This window comes from Peromyscus maniculatus, chromosome 19 (assembly GCF_049852395.1).
Source record: "Peromyscus maniculatus bairdii isolate BWxNUB_F1_BW_parent chromosome 19, HU_Pman_BW_mat_3.1, whole genome shotgun sequence".
Taxonomy (NCBI): domain Eukaryota; kingdom Metazoa; phylum Chordata; class Mammalia; order Rodentia; family Cricetidae; genus Peromyscus; species Peromyscus maniculatus.
Window position 1 is genome coordinate 35,067,646 of NC_134870.1, and position 27,930 is coordinate 35,095,575.

Sequence of the window (27,930 nt, forward strand, 5' to 3'; positions counted from 1 at the left end):
CGCTGCTCTCACAGTTCAGTGTGGGATTGATGCAATTCAACTAACAGCAGGGAAGCAGATATGGCATATCATTAACATTCATAATAATTTACATATAGTGCTCTGGTATTAAAATTAACCTATCAGGTTCTTGATAGGGAGGGCCAAAAGGAGAGAAGAAAGGCATGTTTGGAGCAGATAAAGTATGGATTTTTCTCAAGTGGGCCCCATAATGGTAGGTGAAGTGTAATTAAAGAGGTAAAAAAAAAAGTCATTTGTATTTTTCCACATATGACTGAGAGTTAGCTGGGTGGCAGGCATAGTATAAGTACCCTGTTTCACATCAACTGCACGAGGAACCTAAATCTTTAGCGTTTGATCTGGAACTTACCTTAGTTGCACAGAGAGTCCATTGGATAGCTCTGGTTTTTATGCTTGCTTTAGGACACATCATCTGGCATTCCTTGAAAGAAATATTCGGGTTTCTCGGTTGCTTTCTCTTTTTGCCAACACTTGGTTGCATGGTTGGCTCTCCTGTGATGGCAACAGGGTCTGGTTTGATGGTGTGTTTATGCAATCGGGAGAGCATAGGAGGTGCTTAGCATGGGAATAACGTAGTATGAGTCAATCCATTTGAGATAGATGATTCAACAGCGTGGTTTTGAATCTCACAATTTATTGCTAACAATGTCCCAGGTAGCTTGATGGGGAAGCGTCAGTAATGCTATGCTGTTTGAATCAAACTCGGTAACTATTTCATTGTACAGGGAAGTCAAACAATATAGCATTTACAACAGTTACAAAGCACTTTGTGCTACTTTAAGCACCTCTTGTTCCAGAATTGCAAATAAAACCTTCCAAAAAAAAAAAAAAAAAAAAGAGCATCTAACCCCCATTTTGCAGATGAGGAATCTGAGGCACAGAGAGGCTCAGTGACTGGGCCAAACACTTGGGTAAGCATTCAAAACAAGGACAGAAATGTGGGACTCCAGCATCCTGTTTTGTCTTGTAGATTTTTCAGTTGTTGTTCTGGCTTGGAAAATGCCAGTGCAGAAACTGAAGGAGAATATGCTCAATTCACATATGGAACTATTTGTGTAACATTTCCTAGAAAGAGTTTCTGGCTCCCTACACACATTCTCTATGCATGGGAATTCTAGCCCCCAAAAGAAAACTTGGAATATTTGAAAACTTGAGGTTGTCTTGTTATCTACAGTAAATGAGGTGTAAAATCAGCTTTTCAGGAACATATACTTACTGTCAGTGCTGAATCCAAGACTCAGTAATACATAACTTAGGAGAAGTACGAGTTTTCTACCTGCCTGTGGTAAAGAACCACAGTGTCAGTAATGTTACCTCTTTCTAAAAAAGTAGACCCATCTTGTCTCTGTCATCTATCTCAGAAAATAATTTCATTGTTCTAAATGACAAGAGTTCAGATTGCTTTGGGTATAGCAGGATACTTAATATCCATAGCTCTCTGGCAAACCCGACTGTTGGTATTTGACTTATCACTTCTAGGATGTTACCCAAGTTGGACAGCTTATTCATTTGCAGGCAATTTGAACTTGAAACTGGAAGATGCAGAGGTGTTTTCTGGCCCTAGTTCCCTATAGATCTTGATGCTCTAGACAGAGCTAAGTTAGGGAGTTTGTAACTTGTGGGTATAATCTTCATCATTTTCAATATGGATGAGACCAGTCTGTCCGTGGTGGAGAAATGCAGGTGTGTGATACAAGGAAGCATCAGATTTCCATTTATAGCCCGTGTTACACTCCCCAGAGTCCTTTGACTTGGTTGCTTGTAGCATAACTGGGATCCACTTCTGATCCCCAACTCCACCTTTTGGAGAAACAAAATGGAGAATGTTTCTTCCATCCGTATCACGGACGTCTCTGTTCCTGAGTTTAAAACAATTATAAGGACAGAAAAGCAAATCCCTGTAGTAAGAAACCAGACTTTTCAAATGAAACATTTTATTGTAAATAGCTCCTCATAGGTACTCCTCGTGCTTCATTCCCCGCCCACCCTTGTTTTTTTTTTTTTCTTTTGTTTTTTTTAAAATGATGTTTATTTTCAGGAATAGTCTTTCCATGGGGTGTGGTGTTACATTAAAATGACCCCCCCTGCACAGCAGGAGTTGAATGTTTCTTTGTAACTTTGGTTCCATGCCCAAGACACATCTTCTCTTGATCTGCTGAAACTGGTTTCATTGCTGAATTTTTCCTTTACACACTATACGTTTATAGTTCTCTTCTTCTGGTTCGACATACACACGTTTCATTAAATGCAGCATATAATGTAGATTTTTCAACAGGGTCATTATAAACTGTCAAGTAAGAAACCTTGAATAACGGCTTTAAAGCACAGTCTTGGCTACAGAGTAGGTAGTTCTTAGCTTTTGATTTCCCTTATGTCGATGTAAACAATTTTGCCATCTTTGAAGGTTTAAAAGCATTTGCCTTCTGGGGGTATGATCTGTGTTCTTGATTTTTTTCTGTAAGACAGAGGAAAAGAATTTATCAAACGTCATCTATGTTAACAGCTAAGTCAGAAAAAAAGGCAAACTCTTTTCTTTTTTTAAATTAAGGATTTTTAAAATTTATTTTACGTACCAATCACAGATCCTCCTCTCCTCCCTTCTCTGGCCCTTCCTGCCTCCCCCCCCCCAACCCACCCTCCATTCCCTCCTCCAACAAGGCAAGGTATCCCAAAGGGAGTCTGCAGAGCCTGGTACATTTAGTAGAGGCAGGTCTAAGCCCCTCTCCCTGCATCAAGGCCGTGCAAGATGTAGCTTGATCTGCTTAAAAGGCAAACTCTTACACAAGACAAGTTTTGTTCAAACTCTGACAGAAAAAAACAAACTGAAACCCAAAACAAGCTTTTAAAAATAAAGATAAAACATTATTATTCTTGTCTATGTTTTGAGCTAAATGCTTTTTGGAAAATCATATATCTCCAGGCTTAGTTGCTTTAAGAGAAAAAAAAGAATTATTTATTCCATGATTTATTGAAATAAGATACATATAAAGAAATAATAGTTTTTATAGTTAGTGACTGGATATGTTAGCTATTATCATTATTGCCAGATACTATTTTAAAAGCTACATTATCTACAACTTTCTATAATTTACTTTTATATCACACTTCCTATTCTACAATTACAACCACTGGCATGTTTTCTCACCCTAGGGACTAATAGAACACTGAGAATTCTCCAGTACAGACTCTTTGGTTGACTCTGAAATGTCCCTGAAAATGAGCTGTGGCCACGTCTGGATTTTCACTTAAGTAGAACTCTCCTTTATAATGTTCTCTCTTCTAAGGAAAGCCAGAGATGGCACAAGAGGACATGCTATCATATCTTGCTTAAGGACAGGCCTTTGCTCTGAATGACATGGACAGAGCAAAAAAAATTCTCTGTTCTTGCCTCAAGTTATTTAGCTTCCCTAAGTAGCATTGTTTTCATCTAAATAAATAAAGAAAGTATTGATTCTGTAGAAAGATTATGCTATTATCCCAGAAATGTTGACCAAGATCAAAATTGATAGATAAGAAGATATTCCATATCTCCATCCCATTTCCAAATCACCACATAGAGGCACATTAAACAGATTGTAGGCACAAGTTAGACATATCTGTAGTGTATGTTTGTGTGAACATTTTGCTCCAAAGCTTTAGATTAAGATGGTGAGTGTAGTCACAGAGTAGGTTATGGGAAAGGTGTACAATGAATGAGAGCATGAGGTTGTGATGAGAGAAGGCACAGAAGATGGGCAGGTGAGTAAACGCACTTGTTGCATAAGCCTGGTGACCTGAGTTTGGACCCCCAGAACCCATAAAGAAGCTGGATGTTGTGGTACTTATATGTAACCCCAGAACTTCTATAAGGATATGGGAGGTGGAGACAGAAGAATTACCTGGAATCGTACAGACTGGAGTACATAGTACAGCCGCTGAAGAGAGAGTTTGCCTCATCAATGTGGAAAGAAAGAACCAACCTCTACACACATATAAAATAAACGAATGAATCAATGAATGGCTAAATAGACAAATAAAAAAGAATACATTTTTTGGGGGAGTATCATTGACAAGAGGCATTAAAAGACTGATGTTGTGTACACAGGAAGAGACCTGTCTTTTGTATATATAATTCTTTCTCTTCTCTTGTTTTTCAGAGGAGAGAATTGGAGTGGGATGACAGAGTAGAGATGGGGACAGAAGTTTTATGATCTCTGCTTATGCTTCACCAAGAGATGGGCTCCCCAGCAGGAAGCTGTGGGCTAGAGCACCACTGGTGGGAGCCAGAACAACACCGGAGAGGGTTGGGTGTCAGGTAGGCTGAGACTAGTACACTGTACATTCTTAGAATGGCCCTTTGAAAAGCACGTGTTTGATGCATACTCTCAGGTTGGCCAGTCTTTGGCCACCTCTCCAAGAAAAGACTTCAAAGACCTGGTCAATCAAAGTCAGTGAGATTGTGGCAATCATTCAGAAGCAGGATCCCTCTTCTTCTGTTCCTCTGTCCTTTCAATAAATACTGAGCCCCATGGATGGAAGGAAGGCATGAGATCTACAGCTAAATCATGAACCTATTCATCTTTAGGGATATCTGATCTTGACCAAGATAGGATAAGAAAAGACATGACATTAAATTAAATATGAGATTGAAGTTTTAAACTGAGCAAGATTTTCAGGTACTAGAAGTGAATGGGAAGTGGTGGAATACAATCAAAGAATGATTTAAAGGATGAGGAAAGAAAACAAGACTGAACTGAAAAGATGAGACTCAATTCACATTTACACCCCACTACCACAAGAGCTTAATAATGTTTTCAGGGGCCAGAGAGCTGGCTCTTTGGTTAAGAGCACCGCTGCTTTTCCAGAAGACCCAAGATTTCATTCCCAGTACTCAAGTGGTAGTGGCTAACAACCACCTGTAACTCCAGTTTCAGGAGACCCAGTGCCCTCTTCTGGCTTCTGTGGAGACTTCACACATGTGGTGAACACATGCAGGCAAAACACCCATACACCTAAGATATAATAGTATTTTTTTTTTAAAAAAAAGAATAATATTCTTCACTCTCTGGCAAAGAGATCTCATCTGAACCTATACAACAATGTTTTAGATGGATGTTTATGCATCTGTATACATAAAATAAATAGATTCCCTTCCAAAGGCATTTACTTGGAAGTTTTCAGTTTATAGTCTATGAGAAATTGCATCATATATTCTGGATCACAGGCATATATCATTTTCATTTATTTTCTGTTTGATTTTGGCCATGGCTAGCTTTGTACTCCCAATTCCCTTACCCTTACTGCCCCAATGTTGGGACTGTAGCTATCTGCCACTCTTTCTGCCTATCATAGTGAGCTAGATAACACGTGTTGTCTTTAGCACATGTTAGTTTTTTAAAACCAATTAGTTTATAAGCAATTTCCTAGGATTTTACATTTTTACAAATTAAGGCGTATCTTTAAAGGAAATTATTATTGCTATTGTGAAGTCAACTGCATTCAAACTGAATAACATTAATTATCCAGAATCACACTGTGAGCCACAGAGATTCTTTTAAGCAAGTTTTGACTTTTCCCTTCCTTCTCTGAAGCATACAGGTATCATTATGAACCTATATGCCAGCAGGCTCTGAACCAAGAGCATGTGACCTCTGATTTGTGACTTAAGTATCTTCAAACAATACTTTCATTGGTTATTTGAGATTTTCATACAATATATTTTGATAATATTCACTTTAGGGCTGGAGAGATGGCTCAGAGGTTAAGAGCACTAGCTGCTCTTCCAAAGGTCCTGAATTCGATTCCCAGCAACCACATGGTGGCTTGCAACCATCTATAATAAGATCTGGTGCCCTCTACTGGCAGGCAGGCAAACATGCAGACAGAACACTGTATACATAATATTCACTTTTATCCTCCAACTCCTTCCATACCAACTCTGATCCCTACCTCCCTAGCTTTTGTTCTCAAGTGCTTTTTAAACCCACTGAGTCCAATTTGTTCTACTCTTGGGTGGTGGCTCTCCAATGGGGTTGCAGTTGACCTACTCTGGACTACATCCTCAAAAAAAAGTTTCCTTTCCCTCAGCAGCCAAAGACTGTAGTATCTTAAAGGCACTACCATTCACCCAGTCACACCATTTGGAAACTTGGGGACAGGTCTCACACTTTTCATTCCTTCAGAACTCAAATGCAATGTATCATTCAATAAATTCATGTGGAATTCAGTAAAAGATAGCCATTGTTATTTCTATCTTACCGATAAAGAAAATGGCATTGAGAATTGTTAAGTAACTGATCTGTGCAAGCATAGGGGTGAAATCATATAATATTTCAATATTGAATGAGAACTAATTGAGGCTAGAGGGGAGAGGCTTCCTTGGCTTGTCTATTGACATAGGAGGTGATACTGCCATGGATTGGATTGTTAGCCCATAAAATGCCAGAGGGAATTAAGTAGGTTCTTTTTGCCCCTCTATTCCTTCTTTTATATGAGGACATAGTGTCTCTTACAGAACACATAGCAATGTGTCACCTTGGAAACAGAAACTGAGCCTTCATCAGACATAGATTGTCAATGACTGGATGTAGACTTCTTAACCTCCAAACTGTGAAAAACAACTCCTTAATATCTATAAATCACCCAGTCTGGGTAGTTTTTATGGGGGTGCAGACTCACAAAATAATAAAGTATAATAAGAGAATAGCATTTATTTAACAGGGCTGTTAGTGTTAAATAAAAATATAGTTATGACCTTTTTGGCTGGGGCTAGAGATTGAAATCAGGGCGATGTAAATGTCAGGATGATGCATTTTTAAAAACTACCAGGGATCACTTACAGTATTGCTCAAAGAAAGCATGTATGAATATGAATCACTTTGCTTTAAAGAATGTATATTTTCATATGTAAGTTACTTTTAGGCTTATGAACAAAATCAATTATTGACTTAGTATATACAAGATCATCTGTGGTATGCTTTTACTATCTGTGAACAATCTGATTACTTTTTTTTCTTTCCACCTTTATCTAAATTGCTTTGCAGATACAAATAACATCATTCAGTTTTCAGTAGTGTTGGCTTTCCATAAGTTAATCAAGGCAAGATTATTTTCTGAAAAGAGGCAACTTCTTGTTTGGATTTATGTTACAATCTGCTTGGAAAAACTGAAAGTTATATTTTCATATTTCTATTACAAAAATCAGCAAAAGCAATAACTAACTATAAAAATAATAGTAGCTAGCTAGGAATTGCAAATTATTTAATTATTTTTGCAGGCAATTTGGTAAGTATTTTTCATGTATGGCATCATTTAATTCTCTCAACACATCATGCTGCAGGTAAATACTTAAACACTCATGTAGATTAAATAAATAGTCTACTATCATACTTCTAGTCTGTGGCAAAATTCACACTATAATTGACTTCTTTAATTCTCAACCACTGTCATTTTCCCTGCATACATTTCATACTGACCAGATTCATTACCACATTTATTTGCTATTATATTTCTACATTAGTCCTTCATTTTAGAGAAAGTGACTAAGTATGAATTATGTGCTGCTTTGAAGCACACAGCCAATCTTGAATATTCCTCAGGAACCCTCCAAAACTTAGCAGAAACCATGGAAATGACACAGTGTGATTTTACAAGACGACATCTCAGCAGATGTCGAAGAGACAGCAGAAGAAGCTGCGCCTGCATGACAATGTGAACATCCTTCGGAATGCAGAAGAGATGCCCTGCTGTTTGCTGATTAAAACTGACTGTGGCATGAGGCTTGTGCTTCAGCCCCTACTCCTGCCAAGCACAGCTGCATAATAGTGGAAGTCACTTGATGTCATGTCCAACTGTAAAATGGGAATAAAAGCAATACTTACCTTGGAGAGTGATTGAACGAGGATTGAAAGCACTTGTAGCTCAGAATAACTCTCGGTACGTGACAGCATGAGTGTTAGTGATACTGAAGTTTTTTGCCTTTCTACCTGATATTTATGAAATCTAGTTTGTCTTTCCTAAATTACCATGTAGCATTGCCTCCTTAATAACTTTATCTACTCTGTTTATTTTGAGGAGGAACTGTTTCCTGACATTGTGGCCCCATTAGTGCTGAACTAGTGTCTTACTCCTTTACACCCTATGCTCTCCCTCCCTTTATGAGGCTCAGTCTTCTTAGTGCATGGCAAAATTATCTCCAGACAAAGAATAGTTTTCAGACTATGAAGATCTTTGGGAAGAAGAAATACAGCCAGAGGATTGCTATTCAAAGGGCATGAACTTTCTAAGTCTTTTTGGTTTCATCTCCCAACTTCAGGTCATGTTAAAGCCTTCTTGTTTGTTTTACAGGGAGGCAATGAGGTTAACATCCATGAAGAGGGAAAGTGTTCTTTCCTATCTTTCTGCTTGCTAGAAGAATAATAACTAGTATGAAGCCTAGAAGGGAACTCTGCACAATGTAATTTCACAGGATAATCAAAGTCAAAGTGGTCCATAGAAGTATATTTAGAATGTCAGGGGGAACCCCCCATTCGAACAGTAGTATTGAGCTTTGTGGTTTCCATTGCTGATTGGCTATCAGAACCACCTGCTATGCTGTGAGCTGCAGACCAGTCCCTGCTCTCTGTCCTTCCCACCTTTCATCAACTCTATCAAGCTCAAGTGGTCTGGCTCATGGGGTGCATGATAAGGCTTCTGTGCCTGTTATTTTCAGCACTGAGAGCATTGAGAACCATAAGCTAGAATTACTAATGCATGTGCTCATCAGACACAGGCTTGGTAATAACCATAACAAGGCTTCATTTTTTTCTTCTTGAATTGATGTTGAAAAGTATATTATTTTAAAACAAGATCCAAGTTCACTTAATATCATGCTTTCATGACTTCTGTTGTGGAAAGGTTGGGACAGAATTGCAATAGTGGTCATAATTGGTTTCTCTGAGTCTTAGAACCAGCATATTCATGCTGGAGAAATACTAAAGGCGCAATGACGTTTTTTCACTTGGTGGATACACAGACACAATGCCGACTGGGTGATGGACAGCCACAATGAGAACACTAAGATTCATAGACATTGCAACTTCTTAAGGCAATATAATTAAACTGAAAACATTACTTCCATGTCATATAACTTTAAGTTTTAAAAATAGTTCACCTGAATTGGACCTATGTCTTATTTTATGGCTAACTAAACTGTTTGGTTTGGAAAAAACCCTGTGATGCAATAACAACGTGTAACATGCTTCTTATCAGCTACCTCTTAGAGCTGCACCATTGAGTTAAATGGAATCTTACCTTTAAGAGGCACCTTGACATCAAGGCCATAGAATGAAGGCAAGAGAGAAGAACAAGAATAGAAACAGAAACTGCAGAAGAAAAAGAAGGAGATTATGTAAATCTGAACTTCCACCAACATTCAGGTAGCACAAAAGCTTTCCACATTACCTCATTAAAAACAAAAACAAACCTATTGCCTCTAACATGGATACATATATTTTGGAATTAATAACAAGGCATTCTCACATACAGTTGCTCTAGGCTTTAGGCTCCAAATTTCATAGATGAGAAAAACTAAGCACAGAGTAGTAAAGTGGTATCTCACTAAATAGAATCTTGTGACGCAATGAGAGCCAGAGCACAGATATTGTGAGCTGTGCTTTATTGTGGGCATTGTCTCTCTTCTCCAGGGATGTGAGGGTATTGTTTCAAAACTGTAATCAGAGATTTGTGCTCATTAAGCTGTCCCTGCTTAGTTAATGTGACAGGTTTTAGGGACAAGAGCCAGCAGGAAGAATATTAGGGTGTAGTGTGATGATCACCTGCAGTGGGACACTTGTGAGGAGATGGGACACTGTTAGGAATAAAAAGTATAAATTGGGCATATCCTGTGCAAATTCAAATGTGTGGTCCTCCTACTGGTATGGAAGATATTTTTATACCAATGGGCATTTCAGATAATGAATAAGTTATAATCCAGCTGTCCTCACCTTGAGATAGACCTCTTTATATTTGACTCATTAATAGTCTAATTCGATCTCTTTATCAAAATCCTTCATTAGAGAAACAGAAAAATTAGAAGAATTAACACAAGCTTATGAAGTACTGAAATAAAACCAACTATGTATTAATTATAAAATGTCACAGGCCAGGTATGTTTTTAAAATGTGGAATCCCTTGGTAGTTTAAATTACATTATACCACTCTAGGAGCATCCTATGAATTCAGCATGTTGGAATAGGATCCTAGATGGCATTCACAGGTTGCAAAAACTATTTGTGTAATTCTCTCGTTGCCACCGCTTATAAGGTTCTTGCAACATTATAGCAACCAAGTTATCAACACAATATGCTGAAAGCCATGTGTTGATGATTTCTTCTATTTTTATATTTATTTTCTATTTGTTTATAATATTACATATTTATAAATACATGTTTATATTTTATATTTCTAAGTTTTTGATTTATTTTATTAAAAGAAACACTTTTAAAAAATGTTCCTTGTTTTCTTTTTGGTTTTTGAGATAGGGTTTCTCTAACAGCCCTGGCTGGCCTGGAACTTATTTTGTAGACCAGGCTGGCCTTGAACTCACAGAGATTTGCCTGCTTCTGCCTCCTGAGTGCTGAGATTAAAGGCATGTGCCACCAATCCTGGCTTTTAAAAAGTCTTTCTTGAAGATACACCCATCAAGGACTAGAGAATGAGGGAGAATGGAAGGCTTCCCACTATTCCTTCAAGGAGAAGTTTGGACAGAAGAGTTGAGCATGAAGAGATGACCAGTACCTTGGTCTGTTACAACAGTCTCAGCTTCTGCAGTGGTGTGGGACCTGAAGTCAGTCACCCTGGCCTCTCATCTTGATTGCATGAACTGGTTATATAATCTTGGGCAAGATGTTTACTTTCTTTGATGCACTGCTTATTACATGCGTAAAAGGGACCACACCATCTGTTGTGTCTCCCTTGCGGAATAATTGTAAGAAGTAAAGGAAACAACAACAGCGGAAGTGCATTGGCCAAGGGAACTGCTGTGTGCCGTTGAGGCTGTTTTGTTTGGTTTGCTGATATTCCCTGATTTCCACCAACTGTATACATAGGCATGAAAATGAGCCACCGCAGCCCAGCAGGGACACTGTGCGCACCCTGAGTAGGCTTCCAAGTATCCCAAGGGGGAGAATGAAGAGTGGGCTGACACAAAGGACACTTAGCTGCTTTAGGAGCCTGGAGGACAAGTGGGAGTGAGGTCACGTGAGCAGAGTACCTTGTGTGAACCTCATCTCCCATTCCACGGTCTCTCAAGAGTCAACCAGCTTGTTATTTAAGTAGCTCCATTCACTGTTTTAAGACAATATTCAGCAGAAATTGATGTATTACTTCACTATCAAAAATGTCTAGGAAGTTTAGGTCTATAAATATTATGGGACAAAATGACTGTGAGATATTGTCATTAAGTTATCCTGTTGATAGTCTTAATTGCTCTTCTCCCCAAACTTCCACAGGATTCATTTGGATAGGAGCTGGGGTGGCCAGCCAAATGGCTCCACTTTTGGAAGCCTCTCTTGAAGGGGGCTTGAAGGGTTTACCCCGAAATTTCTGCACAGAATTGCCTCAACTACATCTTTCTGTTTGAGTCAGAACAAGGGGAGTTTAGGGATAAACACCAAGTCAGACCAGACCTGGCCTCTCCAAACTGTCAGAAACTGAAGGCGTGATATGTGTCCTCCAACAGCCAGGGAAGCTGGGAGCAGCCCCTGCCTTCTCTATGTCTTTCCACCAACTGCAAGGAAACTGAATGTAGTTCTTGGGTCACTGTAATTTACATGTGCCTCACTCAGTGCTGAAGAACCAAATGGTCTGAAAGGAGGGAAGATCAGATTTTAAAATGTTAAGGAGGACATGTACTTCAAGCATGGGAAAATTTTCTTAAGGTTTCCTAATTTTCATATGTGATTTCATTCCTCATGGTACCCATGACGGGAGGTCAGTGTGGGTGTTATCATTCCCATTTTATAGGCACGAAGGCGTATTTGTAGTCACTGACCCAAGGTGATATCAGACTCCGAAGTTCACCAGTCTAAGAATGTGAGCGCCCAGTGATATGGCTTCCTTCCAGACTGCACTGACTTCTTCTGACCTCACACATACGGACCATGACACAGGCCTTTTTGGAGGAACTCAGTTCTAACCATAATCACAGGAATGGCAGATGGTTTGCCATGGTCTTCTTGAATTCCATGGAAGTTACAGCCAGACAACCTATTTCAATTCAAGGGTTTGTAGAGCTACTTTCTGTCAGGGAGACAGATGCTTGGGAGAGAACCTCTCTGCTCTCTTTCTGCATCCCTCAGCAGAATGCTCCTGGCCTGTCAGGCAGGACAGGCCTTTATGTCAGACTGAGCATTTTTCTTCCATCAACACTCAATCATTTCCACATGCTCTCTGTAGAACACCATTATTTTTCCCCCTAAACACAGGATCTCTTGGAAGAAATTTCTCTTTCTTTTTTTGGGGGATGGGGGATGGGGGTGGAGGTGGGCGGTGTATTTCAGGAAAAAGGTTTCTCTGTACAACAGCCCTGGCCATCCTGGAACTCGCTCTGTAGACCAGGCTGGCCTCAAACTCAGAGATCCACCTGCCTCTGCCTCCCCAGTGCTGGGATTAAAGGCGTGTGGCACTCTTTCTAACTACTGGGGAAATGACAGGGAGGTGTGCTTACTGCCATCAGCCTGGGTTTCTGAACTCACTGTTGAAGTGAAACTGAAGCCCAGGGATGAAAGGGATTTTTATGAATAATGGAAAAATGTTTTTGTTTTATTTTAAGTATGAAAATATCTTTGAAAGAAAAAGCAAATTAGAGTAATGGAGGGGGAAAAGTACTGGAAATGAAGATGAGGAGGGTAGAGAGAAGGGAATCAAAATTACACATGGCAAAACCACCAAGGCTGCTGATGGGACAGCATCACCCCAAATCCTGGCGTCCTACTGAAGTTGGGCACAAGTTCCCCTGTACCTATGTCTGCCTGTGCCAGGCATGATAACCAAGAAGAAGGAGAAGGCACAGAGGCCAAGTCAGCAGCACTTTAAGATTGAACAAAGGAGGTTAATGCATACCTTTTCTTCTAAGTCCTTTATCTGCCGCTTTTGGATGTCTGTCTTATCTTCTAGGTCACGGATTCTCTGAATAAAACAGGGAAAACACTGTTAGGTGCTAAGTTGTTGAGGAAATTGTTCACCAAACAAATCATAATGCTTTCTATGAAAACACTGATATTTGTGCCAGCAGATGGAAATAGCACAAACATACTTTTCCCTATTTACAGAGTTTCTGCGTGTCCCAAAGCTGATCCAGACTCATGGTGGGAAAATATTGTTAAATATATATATATTGAGACAGGATTTCTCTGTGAAACAGTCCTGGCTGTCCTGAAACTCACTCTGTAGACCAGACTGGCCTCAAACTAACAGAGATCCACCTGTCTGTGCCTCCCGAGTGCTGGGATAAAACTTGTGCACCACTACTGCCCGTGGTCACTGGTAATATTTTTGAGCAGAGTATTTTATACCTGCTTTAGTTTGGAACTTAAAAACCTTCTCAAATAACACACACTACAAACATGGTCGTCGGCCTGTATGGCTGATGGGAGGTAGGGTTTTGGGGAAGGCAGTTAGGTCATTGGGGCATTCCCTTGAAGAGGATATTGGGACCTCAATCTCATTCCCCTCTTTGTTTTCCAACTGCCACAGGGTGAGCAACTTTGTTCACTCATGCTTCTTCCAAGATAAACTGCCACAAAGCAAGGAGCCAGCTGCGATCATGGACAGGAAGTTCTGAAAGCATGAGCGCAAATGAACCTTACCTCTGACTTCATTGGCTTTCTCAGGAATTTTGTCATAGTAACGGGCTACTAACAAACCACCTTGTTCTTACCAACTGCAGAGGCCTAACCCAGGGGAGAGGTGTGTATTCCACCACACTGCCACTGGATTTGGCCACATTGCTTTTTTGTCCTGGGGAATGTGAGCTTATATGAAATGTAGGAATGCCATATCCTTGTAAGAGAGCAGCAAGTCTTAGAACGAGCAAGCGTCAAGTGAATGCCCTCATCAACTCTATGGATTGATATTCTGGCTGCTTATTTGTACAGTAAAAAAAAAAAATGGCTGAAGCTGACTGTGAAATAACAGACAACTGTTGGCCTTTCTTGTCTTCCTGCTTTAACCGTCTTCGGGGATGGAATTTCCTCACAAAACATGACTGACCAATTCTCAAAAGCCAGTAGAGCGTACACTTGAATACAACTTCTCAGAAGTAAGCTGATAAGCTGCGGATATGAAGCAATCGTAACAAAATATCACAGCAGTCAGGAATGCAGAAAAGCCTTTGTAACCACATTCCACACACGGAGATGTCACAGGTTGGATAATGGCATTACACAGACAACTGCTGGGGAGCAAGAGAAGTCTTCACAATTCCCCTTGACATCCCAAAGGCTTTTGGTACCCATGGACATCTTGATGCATAGCAAGCTTGTTGTTTAATGACCACTGTTTGCAGGAATTAAAACAGTGAACTGGTCCTTTAGCTAGAAGCCTATGAGGGTGGTAACATACAGAGAGGTTTTTATAATGCAATGTGAGGAGAAAAAATAGGGAAGCTAACAGAAAAAAAAAATATTTCAACATGGAAATCAAGTCTCCTCTCTAAAATGTGTCAACTAGAGGTGATTTTTATCCTCTCCTGGAGGGAGACATTTAGCAATGTCTGAGGACTTCTCAAGTTGGTTTGTATGCTTATTTTATAATGCATAATTATCTCATATTTTAGTATAGTAGCAACTTTGTGTACCTATCACCGGTACTTAATTGTGTTAATATTTCTTATTGTCACAACTGCATTGTAGGATATTTAACAGCTCTTCTGGCTTAGGGCCAGTAGATGCCATTACATCCCACAAGGCAGGAAACATCCTCCTACCTCAAAGAATTAATAGTGATCTAGATGATCCGTCTTAGTACCACCAAGATTGACAAATGCGGCTGTCAAAGAAAGGAGGTTAGGCTTGCTTGTGCTCTAGTTGCCATTCTGACATGTTTATGAATGATGGAGATGCAGGTGAGCCTGGAATATGGTAGCACCTACCTACGTGTGATGTGTGTGCTGGTGTGTACTTCAGTGGTACTGCATATGCTCTAAGGCTATACAACAAAACAATAAATGTGCTAGGCATTTCCTTCCTGTTTATGCACACAATTCCTTGGCTTGTTTTTGCATACAGACATAAATATTGATTCAGAGAACCATCCATCCGTGCAACTACTGAAGTGCTTATTCAGCCATGAACTCTGTGCTTGCTGACCATTTTCTGACATGTCTATGGCTGTATTATCTGTACTGAAGAATACAGCTAAGGCATCAGCTAATTTTTCGTCCCAAAGAGCTATGATGTTCTTTGACAAGATAGAACGTAAAACAGAGAATAACAGAATTAAGTACAAAAGGTGAAAAATGGCAAAGATGTAAAATGCTGTCACCCATCTCCAGTTCCTAGGGCTGTGTTAGTCTGTAGACAGACCAATCCACACGGTAGATGAATCCATTATTCTTCATTACATGTTATAAGCCTGTTTCTCTTTCCCAGACACTTAACCATCTGACCAAGAGGAAACATTGTGAGATCCCAAATAGATTCTCATATTCTCTCTCTCCATCTCCCCTCCTTCCTCCTTCCCTCTCTCCCTCTCTCATTATCAAGTACATGAACTCATCTTCATCCCTTATTGGATCTGATGAGACAGCTTATTTTTAGTTGCTCCTGCTTCTTATCTGGTCCATCCTCATCATATTAAAATCTGTCCTTCCTACATGAACCAATATAGCTAATCTGAACTTGAAATGTGAAATAATCAGGTTGGGGTATGGTATAGCACCTGCCTAGCATGCATAAGACCCCCAGTACTATCCTCAGCTTCATACGGGTGAAAAGCTTAGAAAGATCACAGTAGTCCTGAGTCTAAGAGATGGGGAAAGGAAAAGTTAGCTGAGTTGCATTAAAACTAATACCAGATTCTTGCAAGGCCCCACACTGATCTTGACTCTTCATGGTCTCCAGCTTCACATCTTAGCCTGACTCTGCACACCAGCCATACTGACTTCTTCTGTGGCTCTTGAATGTACAGCAGGACTTAGTGCTCGCTCCTTTTTCTTAGACCTTTGTGTGACTGGTTCCCTGGTTTGCATGGATCTTCAGAGGTGTCCTCTGACTACCTGTCCTAACATACTTATTTCTTTCTGACTCACATGCACACCCATATATGGTGTCCAAGCTTATTCCCCGCACTTAGTGGCTCCCTTAGAGATAGTTCACGCTGTGGTTCATTTGTGGTGTGGCTTTGTCCTTTCTCATCTATATGGCAGATCAGATGTTTAAAGTAACTGCCATATTCATAGCATCTGGTACACAGCTGGCTCTGAATACATGGCTTTTACTGATTCTAAGACAAGGCTTTAAACATATTTTTTTAAAGAGTGTTTTGTACATTTTGTTCATCCAACAGAGGATTCTGGAAGAGGTAAACCTCTAATAGGGACTTAAAAAAAATGAGAATTTTTGAATACCATTTTTGGTGGAAAACTAGGCAAGCAAAGGCTTTGGAATAGGAAACCATGAATAAGTAGCACTAGGCTTTGCACTGGAAAGAACTCAGGAGATGGACTGGAAAGAACATCTTAAGGGAGAGATGACCAGCTAATGAAAGACCTTAAGAAACCTACACAGGACTTGACTCACTTCAAAAGGGAGACCACAGATGCCCTTGAGCAAGAAATTGCCACAGGGAAGTTGATTAAAAACCAGGGCTGACTTATGGAACAAACTGAGGGGAGAAGTGGGAAGTTCCTACAATGTGATTTCCACGGCCCCTGGGGGACCATGGGCCTTTGTTAATGCCGTTTGACAAAATACACCATACTTATTTTCTTCATGCTAATCACCCTTGTCTTCAAATACACAGGAGGGCAGTGTCCAGGGTGAATATTCTAGATATCCAGCACATGGAATCTACCACTAGGAAATACATTGAAATGTCTGAGTGCATGTGTAGATGATAAATTCAGGTTAGTACAGGCGGCACCCGGAAGCCGCTATAATAATGAAAGATCCTGCAAATGCCTGTAACAGTGTGAGCAAAATAGGAAAGCTTCAAAGCACTTGGGGGCCAATGTCAGTTGGATGTGGTCCTACCTAAGTTCACTGAGGCAGAGGACAGAAAAGGCATAAGTTTTGAAGCCTGAGTAAATTTAGATAAGGTCATTCTACTGACCCAAACAGATAGAGAGGAAAGATAAGGACAAAAATGCATACTGTTTTCATCTTGGGATATCTAAGCATAAATGTCTAGCAAATAGCTAGCAATGGCCTCTAAAATTTACACATCATAATTACATCATAGTTGTCTTTGACCCATCCTGGCCAATGCCTTCTGGAATAACTCTACTATTAAGTACTTTACTGATGAAAAGGGAAGAGAAGAGTAATAAATAATTATAAAAGGTACATTTAATGTGAACATTTGTTAGAAAGAGGGAAATGCCAGGGAACTCTCTCAACTCATTCTAAGTAACATAAAAGGTAGAGTTCTTTCAAGAGAGAGGAACCTTAGCTAACAGATTAAAGAGACTCAAAGTGGGATGCCAGGATATTTATCATAAGCAAATTTAGATAACTATCAGTCCATGTTAAAGCAAACATATATGCACCTACAAGACAAAGCTCTCAATTTGTTAAACCTGATTCGATGCTTTTGCCATGTAAGGAATTTGTCCAGAAGACACCTCTACCCCGCCAGTAGAAGAGAAAAGCAAGCAGACAGAAGGCCATGAAATACTCCATTGTCAAGAGCTTCCAAGACGTTCCCCTGGTCAAACTTTGCAATCCTGAAGGCTTCCTGACAGAAATATGCATGTGTCTGTCATCTTTGGGACAAACAGCTTAAGCGTGGCTTAGAGGACACGGAGCCACTGCCTCTCTCTGTGCTGCCGGGTTTCCATGTTTTGCTCTTCCTGGTGTCAGAAAATAAGCACAATTCCTCTTCTACTCCTTTAACTTCAACACATGCTTTGTACCTCCTCAGATTCCATCAGATTGCCACAGTTCTGAGTACCAAATGCTATACCCTGGCAATATGAATTCTACAATTCTTTTGAATTTGCTCTTTGGACAGGCCTCTACTGCTGCTCACTGGTCAAGTTATAACACAAATGAAGAATTAGAAAGAATTGTGGCTGCAAGTTGGTCAGGGGTGCCTACTGTTTGACTTGCCACTCTAGATGGATCATGTAAGTTCACAAATGCCCTAAGATGGATATGACAACAGTGTAATGGTTAGTACTGGGGTCTCAGGGGACAACATACCTGGTCTGTGATTTTTCTCTGCCAATTGCTATCTTGAATAAATTGTTTGAATACTTTTATTTCCAAAATTGAGATAATGAGAACACTTACCTCTTAGAGCTTCTGTGAAGATGAGGTGAAATGATGCAAGTATAACCTTTACATTCTTAACAATTTCTTTTTATGTGTATGAGTGATTTGCCTGTATGTATGTCTATATGCCGTGTGCATACCTGGTGTCTCAGGATGTCAGAGTGGGGCATCAGATCCCTTGGAACTGGAACTATAGACAGTTATGAGCCGTCATGTGAGTGTTGAAAATAGAACCTGGGTCCTTTTGAAAAGCAGCCACTGAGCACCGCTCCAGCCACAAACATAGCCTTCAGATCCTGACTGAGCAAACGCCAGGCAGCACACAGCAGCCTCCAGGCTTTGCTATTATTGCTGCTCGTTCTGAGAGTGAAGAGACAGGCGCTGCTCCCCTTTCCTCTTTCCAGATGGCTGCCTCAGGCTCAGTCATTGGCAGGACCATGTAACGCTGAGCCAGTACCCTGTTTGCTCACACAGGTGAGTAATCAGGTTCCAATAGATTTGGAGCCTGTGACAAAGTCGTTCCAGAAAATGATAGGCACATGCAGCCCCTCTGAAACGCCATTTTTCTCCAGACCAAGTTTTATTATCAACCTCTCACCCTATATTGAGTGACAGTGGGAAAGAGTTACTCGCTTCCCTCGCCAACCATCTCTGGAGCTGCTCGGTGCTTACATCAAGTGCTTTTTACTAAGCCCCACGTGCTCAGGCTTGGCCGACAGAGGATGTGGGGCTTGGTCCTCACCTGGTGGGCTTGCTGTAAGAGTTCCATCCTCTCCTGGAGGATCTGACAGTCGTACTCCCTGCTCTTCCTCAGCATTTGCCGCCGTAACTTTTCTACAGCCGTCCTCAGCTCCTCCTGCTGTTTGTCACTTAACAGTTCACCGAACTTGATCACAGTCTCTTGCTGCAGAGCATTGTACAAGGTAGCCTCTAGTTCCTGGATTCTCTGGCAAATAGAATCAGAAAAGTCTAACTTCGGGACCGAGCACTCGGGTGTGGTACTGGGAGTGTGTGTGTGTGTGTGTGTGTGTGTGTGTGTGTGTGTGTGTGTGTGTATGGGTGAGACAGGAACTTGGTCTCAGGGGATCTTAGAGTTTCTGAGTCTCTCCTGCCTGGCTCTCCTCCGGACATTCCCTTTGTGCGATGCCACAAATGCCACCCACACAACGCTTTGTAAGTAAATTCATTTTCTTTCTTGGGATCCTGTTCATTTAGGCACTTGTTTTTAGGAGTCCCTGTGTTATAATGACTACATTATAACTGCACCATCACACCCCCTTCCCTTTTCACGTGGAGTTGAGATTGGGCTTATTCTCCTTCCTACTTGACAACCCTGCAGCTGGTTGAAATCATATGCCACAGTGGCTGTAGTATTAGCAACAAATGTAAGTAGGAAAAAGTACTTGAAATTGGAGAGATATTTCAAACATAAAACACCATCTCTTATTCACACGACAATTCTCTGTACTTGAAGATATCTTATGGTTTCCATTCTTTGCCCTTGAGAAAAAATGGAAATATGATTCAAAAATAGCCTAGAATATTGGAGTTTCCCTGGCAGTGTGGTGTGGTGTGGTGTGTGCGTGTGTGTGTGTGTGTGTGTGTGTGTGTGTGTGACCCATGTCAAATGTAGTTGCCTAAATCTACAGTCTTATTCCCCATAATTCTTACAGAAGTCAGTTTCCAAGTCCTGACAGGAGATGCTTTTCTATTACAGCTCCTGGAGCAAGCATATTTCATTGTTTGAAAATTAAATATGGCTTTCTGAATGAGGTCTCAACAGTTTCTTTCAAGCGTCTAGCTTAACTTTGCTTTCTCAAGGCAGGAGAGACAAGGGTAAAAGGATAAGGCATGGAGAAAAACAAATTAGTGTTTTATTTTCTAAGCAGTGACCAATTCTCTTTCTCTTGCTTCCCCATTAAACGATATCAGAATCTTTCACCCATTTGGGAGAGAACAGACTAGACTATCTTTGACACAAACAGGGGTTCAGAGTTTCACTTTCGCCCAGAGTTACAAGAGCATTATAAAAACCTCTATGAGCAAGGTTTGCAATATTCCGCTAATTTGTTCTTTGTCTTCTGGTTCATGACCATGAACCAGTGAGGATGGGGCACAAGGAGAGAAGAGCTGCAGTCCAATGCCAGCCATTTTGTAGTATGCATTTTGTAGAAGGAAGGAATCGGTCATGAGCCTCTATAAGCACAATCGTCTATGGGGAGAAAAAGGCACAGTCCACTCACAACCATAGCCTCGCTTGTGGTGGCTGCATTATGGGTCTAAATTAGGCTGCAGTTTCTGGAGTAAGAGCTACATTACAGCTTGCCCTTCTACAAACATGAGCAAAGGTTTTGCTCTATAAGCCTTGTTTTCCTCATATGTAAGTTAGGAATAACTAGATTATCTGTGATTTATATGGTCATTTTTAAAAATAAATGAATTAAAATACGCATAACATATTTTAAATCCATTATTATTCTATTACTCTGTTAGAGTCCCAAATGATGTTACTTGATTTAATAAAATCCTCTTGGATCTACCCTGGCATTCAGTATGACCTTTATCTAAATATTACCTACAAATATACATTTGATTTAAGAATGAATTAGAATTGGGCATAAAATATAAAAATATCATATAGCAGCAGCAATCTTGGGGTTTCTGTTCCAAAACTGAAGCAGCAATTAATGACTGCATGCATCCTGTGTGTATTCAACTGCACAGAATGACAAATTAGACAGGACATCTTAGCTCAGTTGTACAGAGTGATGAACAGAGTGTTGGCCACTGATGGTACCTACCATATATGCCTGGTCAAGAGCTTGTTTCCTGTAGTCCAGTTCTTCCTCCAGGTAGCCTTTGATTTTGCAGAATTGTTCCTATAAAAAAGAGTAACACTGACAAATTGAGAGCGAGTTCCATTAATTAGAAAGTGATACATGAAAGCTATACAGATGAATGTTTTCTCTAGTACACAAATCACTAGTATTTGTAGAACTGTAGTTCTCTTTGAAGAAAATTAGTTTAGCCTTCACAGTCTTGCACAGGGGATGTGAAAAACAATGGCAAGAAGCATAAAAGGCATAACAAGGAAGCCAGTCTGAGAGTTGGTAATTAAGGACAGATTTTGACATGGTTGCTGTTAAGTAATAAATCTATCTGGGTGAGTACACTTGGCTTTCTGTTTCTTCGGGTTTTGCACATAGAGACTCCAGTATCTTTGGAATGAAAATATTTGAGAGAAACATCTGTTGACTATCGCATTTGCTTTCATCATCCCTTAGAAACATGGAATATAATAAGTACTCATAAAGCAGTTACATTATAAATGGTAATAATACATAATCACAATCTAGGGATGATTTAGGGTACATAAGAGGGTGTGTATAGGTTATATGCAAAGCTGTGGCATAGAAAGAACTTGGGCATCTGTGGATTTTGTTATTTCCAGGGAGTCTTGGAACCAGTTCCCTAAGGGCACAGAAGACAGCTGTGTATTGTGTATTGTTCTAGTATGTTTTTCTAAGAATGTTATGAAATTTAACACAGGGATGTTACATAATAAACAAACTTAATTTATTCAAATTAATAAACACAAAGATGAAGGGCATTTAGGGAGCCAGGGTGATTCCACACACACTGCCATTTATGAGTATTTATTGGCCCCTGTTGCAAAGCTTGTGTGAGCCGGGGGATATAAATCTGAAGTTTATTCACATGTCCTCAGTTCTTGTACATCTCTCACTGCATGCCCATCTTGGCATTATTAGTTAGAGCTTTGTTTTTGGGTGCAACATATTCCCATGTGCAAGTCAATCATTTCTTTGGGTGCTTAAGTGAAGAGTAAAGAACTCTTCCAGCTGATTGGAAGGTTAAAAACCCAGTTGTGCTCACTTCTGAGAGTATGCAGTAAAGCTGCTTGGGCTTTCCTGACCATTGCTAGGTCCCACGGCCCAAAGTACCTTGTAAAGGCTGACTGCTGCATAAGTAGTCATGTATTGAAGGGGCTTCTGATGGCCACTTTGAACACAAACAGTTCTTATGGGTTTTCACTATAGATCTTAATTTCTTGGTAAAGCCTGAACTATGTGCAAGATATTATGATCCCCAAAACTGTTAAGGTCTATAAAATACAAATTATTGTTATCAAAGAGTTTCATGACTTGATAGAAACCTACTATATTTGTTTTAACAATGATCATTTAAATGACATCTTGTTATAAGAGTATATATAATGCTGTAAGTTAACAACCTATTAATTCCTATGTTTGGAGATACGTTATTTTAAATTATGTTAAAATACACATGAAATAAAATGAACACTTAAGTCATTAAAGTACATATTTGTAGTGTGAAATACATCCATACTCTTACGGCATCAATGTTTGTAACTTGTTAATTTTGCAAAAGAAAAACTACTCCCCTTTAACAATTCTATGTGTTTCTTTCTTTCTCTCAATTCTTGACAGCCATACTGTGCCTGCTTTTCCAATAAGTTTCATGACGTTAGCTCACATGCATGGAATGACAGTGTTCGTTGTTTTGTGACAGCTCGTGTCCTCGCTCTTCATCTACGTTGTACCCTTCATTAGGCACTAGGAATGCATGTTTGGAGATGTTGGCTACAGCTAGAGTGAGATGTTTGGGAAGAGGATGAGGAGGGAGCTGCAGGCAAAAGAGATGCTGTGTCCAGCAGTTATCTTAGGCTGAACCAACACATGTGCATATGGTACTTTGTTCATCCCTTCAATTAGCAATAGGTACTTTGGCTACATTCAATATTGTGAATAATGTCTTTATGAGAGTAGCTGTACAGTAACCTGCCACAACCCAATTTCCTTTTTTTTTTTTTTTTTTTTTTTTTGGTATTGCAGGGTCATAGGATAGTTTTATTGGATTTTAAAAGCAATCTCCATGCTGTTTTCCATATTTGTACTAGTTCTTACCTCAGTAGTGCCCTGGGTTCTAGCTTCTACACTTCTTTGCCAACAACTGTCACTTTCTCTTTGTTTTTTGACAGTAGTTATCCCAATGGATGTGAAAAGGCTTGTGGATTTTTAAAACCGGACATACCCATCAAGTCTGTAAATTTTTTTAACTTGGTAATTATCCATAGCAGAAAAAATATTCAGCCTGAGAGAAAATACCTAAAATTTAAGTTCTTTCAACGCTAGTTTTATAAATGTTGCCAATGTATGGCATGCTTTGGGGGAAGACTAGAGCTTAAAGTCATCGGCTGCTTCTGAGAAATATGTCCCACAGTCTGTACACAGATCAATAGGGCAGTTACAAACTTCCACTGGTGCCCGATAAAAAGGGTAGAAGTGATGTTCACTTTCCATTATGGTATAATATTTTCCTCTTTATGCTTACCATGTCACTTTCCAGTTCCATCATTTTCTGGTGCAGGGCAGCCTCTGCTCCTTCAATCTGTTGGATCCACTAAAGGGTTAAGAAGATAGAAACATTTGGCATGATTGTTGGACGTGGCATGAATTCTGTGGGCTGTTCACTGGAGGGCTTGGTCTTTCCCCTTATGTCTCTGGATTTTGATTGAACCCTTATAAGAACTCTTAATGCATTTTTTTTTCTCCTGGAGTTTAAACAAAATGCTGCCATCTTCCACACATCCAATGACCTCTGACGTCTACTACATGTCAGCTGCTAAGGCTTTACTGCTGACTAAGAGTAGCAAAGCTGTTGCACCCACGGGAGGATTTCTTTGGGAACTGAAGTCTAAAGGACAAGTGAGGGAAGGGAATTCCGAGGCACAGCCTGCCCAATAGCTCAAGGTTGGAGGTGTGGAGGGAGCATTACGAGTAAGAGTAAAATCTGGATATATGAAAATGATTTCTGTAATGTGGTAAAGAATCACTTGTAGGTGAAGGCATTTTAAACAATCCACACAAAGAGAAGGTATTTCTTAATACTCAGAATGCACCATTTTGATGTGGTATTAATAACCCCACTGTCTTTGGGTCCTCTTATGTGAGCATACCCTATACATAGCTTAAAAGAACCAATGGTCAGAATGGTGTCCATTAAGGTGATGCCAGCTTAGACCTTAGGGAGGCGATTGGGCATAACTATGAGAGTACTGGAGGGAGCTTCCTCGGCTCCTATTCAGTTTTAGCTTCTCTTTGCTATGTGGCTTTGAAAGGCAACCTGATGTCCCCTGAGGCACAAAATTTTCAATGTCAAATGATGTAAATATCAATAAAAAAATAAATTTGTGTGAGGTGACAGTCGCTGTATATTTAATGAACTAAAGTGTCCCACTGTCAGATTTTATTTCTCTTCAGTGTGGACACATGGTATGGCACATCAAGCAATTCTACATTCTAGAGCCTTTGGAGAGACATCATGACCAGCTCGCCTTAGCTCCTGAGACCATGCTGTGGCAGGAAAACTGTGAATCTCTCATGTCTCTATCCATATATATGGCAACTTCTTCAAGGACATTTCAGTCAAAAGCTATGGTTTTGTACATATTATTATTTTGGCTACCTCTTCCTGTTTCCCCCTTTTTATTAAGAAATAGATTCTGTTTCAGATTGTGCATTTACAGGTACTGCAAACCTCAAGTATTCCATTATGAGCTTCAGACCTGCATGATGGCTCTTACTTGTATTTGTGTGGCTAAAGTAAGTTACCATTTGTAAAAGGACCATGTGGTATCTGTAAGCTAGATGTGAGACACAATGATGGTATATACAGTGTGTGATGCAGTTCTAAAACCACTGCACCCAAAACCACTGCAGTTACCTTTTTATATAAAGACACATAGGACGCCACTGTTGGAATTTTGTCTAGGTATACACTTTGGCTGAAGATCATACTCCCAATTAGCAACTGTTGACTAGATTTATAGTCTTAAGATCAAAGAGGACATTTAGAATAACCTGGGAATCAAACCAAAGGAGTCCCTAATGGAGAAGATGACTCTAAGCTGATTTACAAAGGTCTGCACCTTTGCAAAAAAAAAAAAAAAAAATACATATTGTAAGCTCCTAGGTTAAACGTGTGTCTTATTCACCCAGCCCCTCACTTTCTACCACAGTGTTAACAGCTATTGCTTGCTCAGCTAGATGCTGCCATGCAAGAAAGACACGAGGCAAGGCATGTACTAGACTGCCACAGATCCAATGACTTAGCTCCTTGATGATCTGCACAGCCTACTTAGGTGTTTCTTGAGCTACACAAACATCTGGTGAAAAGATGAAAGAGATGGGCTCTGGGTCCTAACTAACTCAATCACCGTCTGTGCAACCTTGGGCAGAGCACCCACCTTCTCTGTGCTTCTGATTTCTTCTGGAAAATGTGATAATGATACCTAGATTCAGTGGTTAGAAAGGGTCAGTTCAAAAGAAGCATTCCACAAAGTGTCCCCTGTGCTTTAACAGACTGCAGCACACTCACACAGGGACCAGGGTGAGACTCGTGGATCTAATGAGGCATACAAGCCTAGTTCTTATTCTTTAGGGAGGCCTAGTCTACACCTTTCACAGAGTCAGTCTATGTTTTCTTCGCAGTCCCAAATCAAGGCAATTTTACACTGCATTAAAGGACTGCCACCTCTCATGTCTTCAATTGAGTAAGATATTCTGACCATTGTCATCAAAGACACACCTAGAATGGCTGATACAGTGTGCTTGGGGTGTCAATGGATTCATTCATTTACTTCTTTAGTAAGCACTTACTGATCATTTCTTCTCTAGCTGCTCAGGTGAAAATAGGAGAAATAAAGAGAGGAGGGACAAAGATCATATTCACTCCTTTGGCGTTTGGAGTCTAAGAGGAAGTGTGGTGGTTTGAATAACAATGACCCCCTCCTCTCCAGGCTCCTAGGGTTGAGTGCTTGGTCCCCAGTTAGTGAAAATGTTTGGGAAGGATTAGAAGGTGTGGCCTTGTTGGAGAAGGCCTGGGGATGGGCTTGGAAGTTTCAAAAGCCCAAGCCAGGTCCAGTCTCACCTTCTGCCTGTTACCTGAAAATCAGGATGTAAGCTTTTAGCTACTGCTCCGGAGCCATGCCTGCCTGTTTGCTGTTACACTGCCCACCATGATGGTCATGAACTAACCCTCTCAAACTGCAAGCAAGCTCCCAATTAAATGCTTTTTTTTTTTTTTTGTAAGTTGTCTTGGTCACAATGTTTTATCAAAGTAATAGAACAGTAAGTAATTAAGATAGGCGGGTGGGGCGTAAAACAGAAGTTTGACAACTTAAATGCAATTGTCAAAACCAGGGAGCAAAACACAGTCACTGTAGAAGCATCAAAAGGCTATCTGGGCCTGGTGTACTAGGAAGGCTTCCCTGCATATGAGGAAGCAGAGTGGTTATGACAGCCAAGCAAAGGTGGAAAGGGAAGGCATATGCATCTTGGTAAGGACTTTGGGGGCAAAGGACTAAATGACGAGAGGAGGAAGAGCAGAGTGCAGAGAGGGAAGGGAGAGGGAAGGAGGGAAGGTGAAGAGGGGCAGGGAGGGGGAGAAAGAAGGAGGAAGACAGGGAAAGATGGAGGGAAGGAAGCAGGCAAGAAAGAAAAGGAGGAGATAGGAGGAAAACAAGGAGGGAGGGACAATATAGAAAGAGAGAGGTTGGAGGAGAGGGTTGATGGAGAAATAAGCAGGCAAGGCTTGAATCCCAAGGACCCTTTCGGCAAATTCTGAATTCTGTACCTTCTGTAGGGAAAATGTGATGTTATTAACATGCTGGGGGGAGGGAAGAACAAGTGACTGGGCTTGTAACTAAATTCTTAGCGAAACAGATGCTAAAAGAGCAAGCAAATGCAAGCACCTCAATACGTATTTCAGACAGATAAGGAAGGCCTTTCTAAACCTCAAAATAAACAAAATATCTTTTTTCAGATTTTGTGGAACTGACATTCGTTTCTTATATCATTTGATACTTGGGCCATATTAAAATTTTCTAAGTGATCAGAAAAATGCGTTTAGTAAAAATGGGTAAAATTGGTTTGTTTAAATTGATATCAGTAAATGGATCATGTCAATATTTTGTATTTTTAATTCTGTACAACACTTCTTTCTTTCCCTCCCCTTCATCTTTGTTATTATTTTGGGAATTAGAACATTGCTATTTGACCTGTAGAATTTGATCATTTCAAATTCAAAAGAGCTGATTATTGCTCAGGGTTTCATATAACTTTTAACATCATTCCTATGCCATTCAGAATTAAGACAGCATCTTAATGAATATATACAATAAAACTTTCATGTATGCCGGGCGGTGGTGGTGCACGCCTTTAATCCCAGCACTCGGGAGGCAGAGCCAGGTGGATCTCTGTGAGTTCGAGGCCAGCCTGGGCTACCAAGTGAGTTCTAGGAAAGGCACAAAGCTACTCAGAGAAACCCTGTCTCGAAAAAACCAAAAAAAAAAAAAAAAAAAAAAAAAAAGGAAAAAACTTTCATGTTACATAAACATGTGCACAAGACTCTGCTA

The 27,930-nt window shown here is 40.2% G+C and overlaps 1 protein-coding gene across 4 annotated transcripts in view; it reads right to left on the minus strand.

The window, feature by feature from the left end:
* Positions 1 to 1,938: 1,938 nt before the first annotated feature.
* Positions 1,939 to 27,930, minus strand: part of Jakmip2 (janus kinase and microtubule interacting protein 2) — a 147,923-nt gene continuing 121,931 nt past the window's right edge. For 2 of the 4 annotated variants that reach the window (XM_042263727.2, XM_042263729.2), the window contains 5 exons: positions 23,847 to 23,915; positions 21,275 to 21,352; positions 19,216 to 19,419; positions 13,102 to 13,167; positions 1,939 to 2,476 (listed from right to left, as the gene is read on the minus strand). In XM_042263727.2, the coding sequence (XP_042119661.2) occupies positions 2,339 to 2,476; positions 13,102 to 13,167; positions 19,216 to 19,419; positions 21,275 to 21,352; positions 23,847 to 23,915 (555 nt within the window). In that variant the 3' untranslated portion in view covers positions 1,939 to 2,338. Of the gene's footprint in view, positions 2,477 to 9,291; positions 9,363 to 13,101; positions 13,168 to 19,215; positions 19,420 to 21,274; positions 21,353 to 23,846; positions 23,916 to 27,930 lie in introns of those variants that run through there. The other 2 variants (XM_006977681.4, XM_015996438.3) reach the window with 1 other exon arrangement.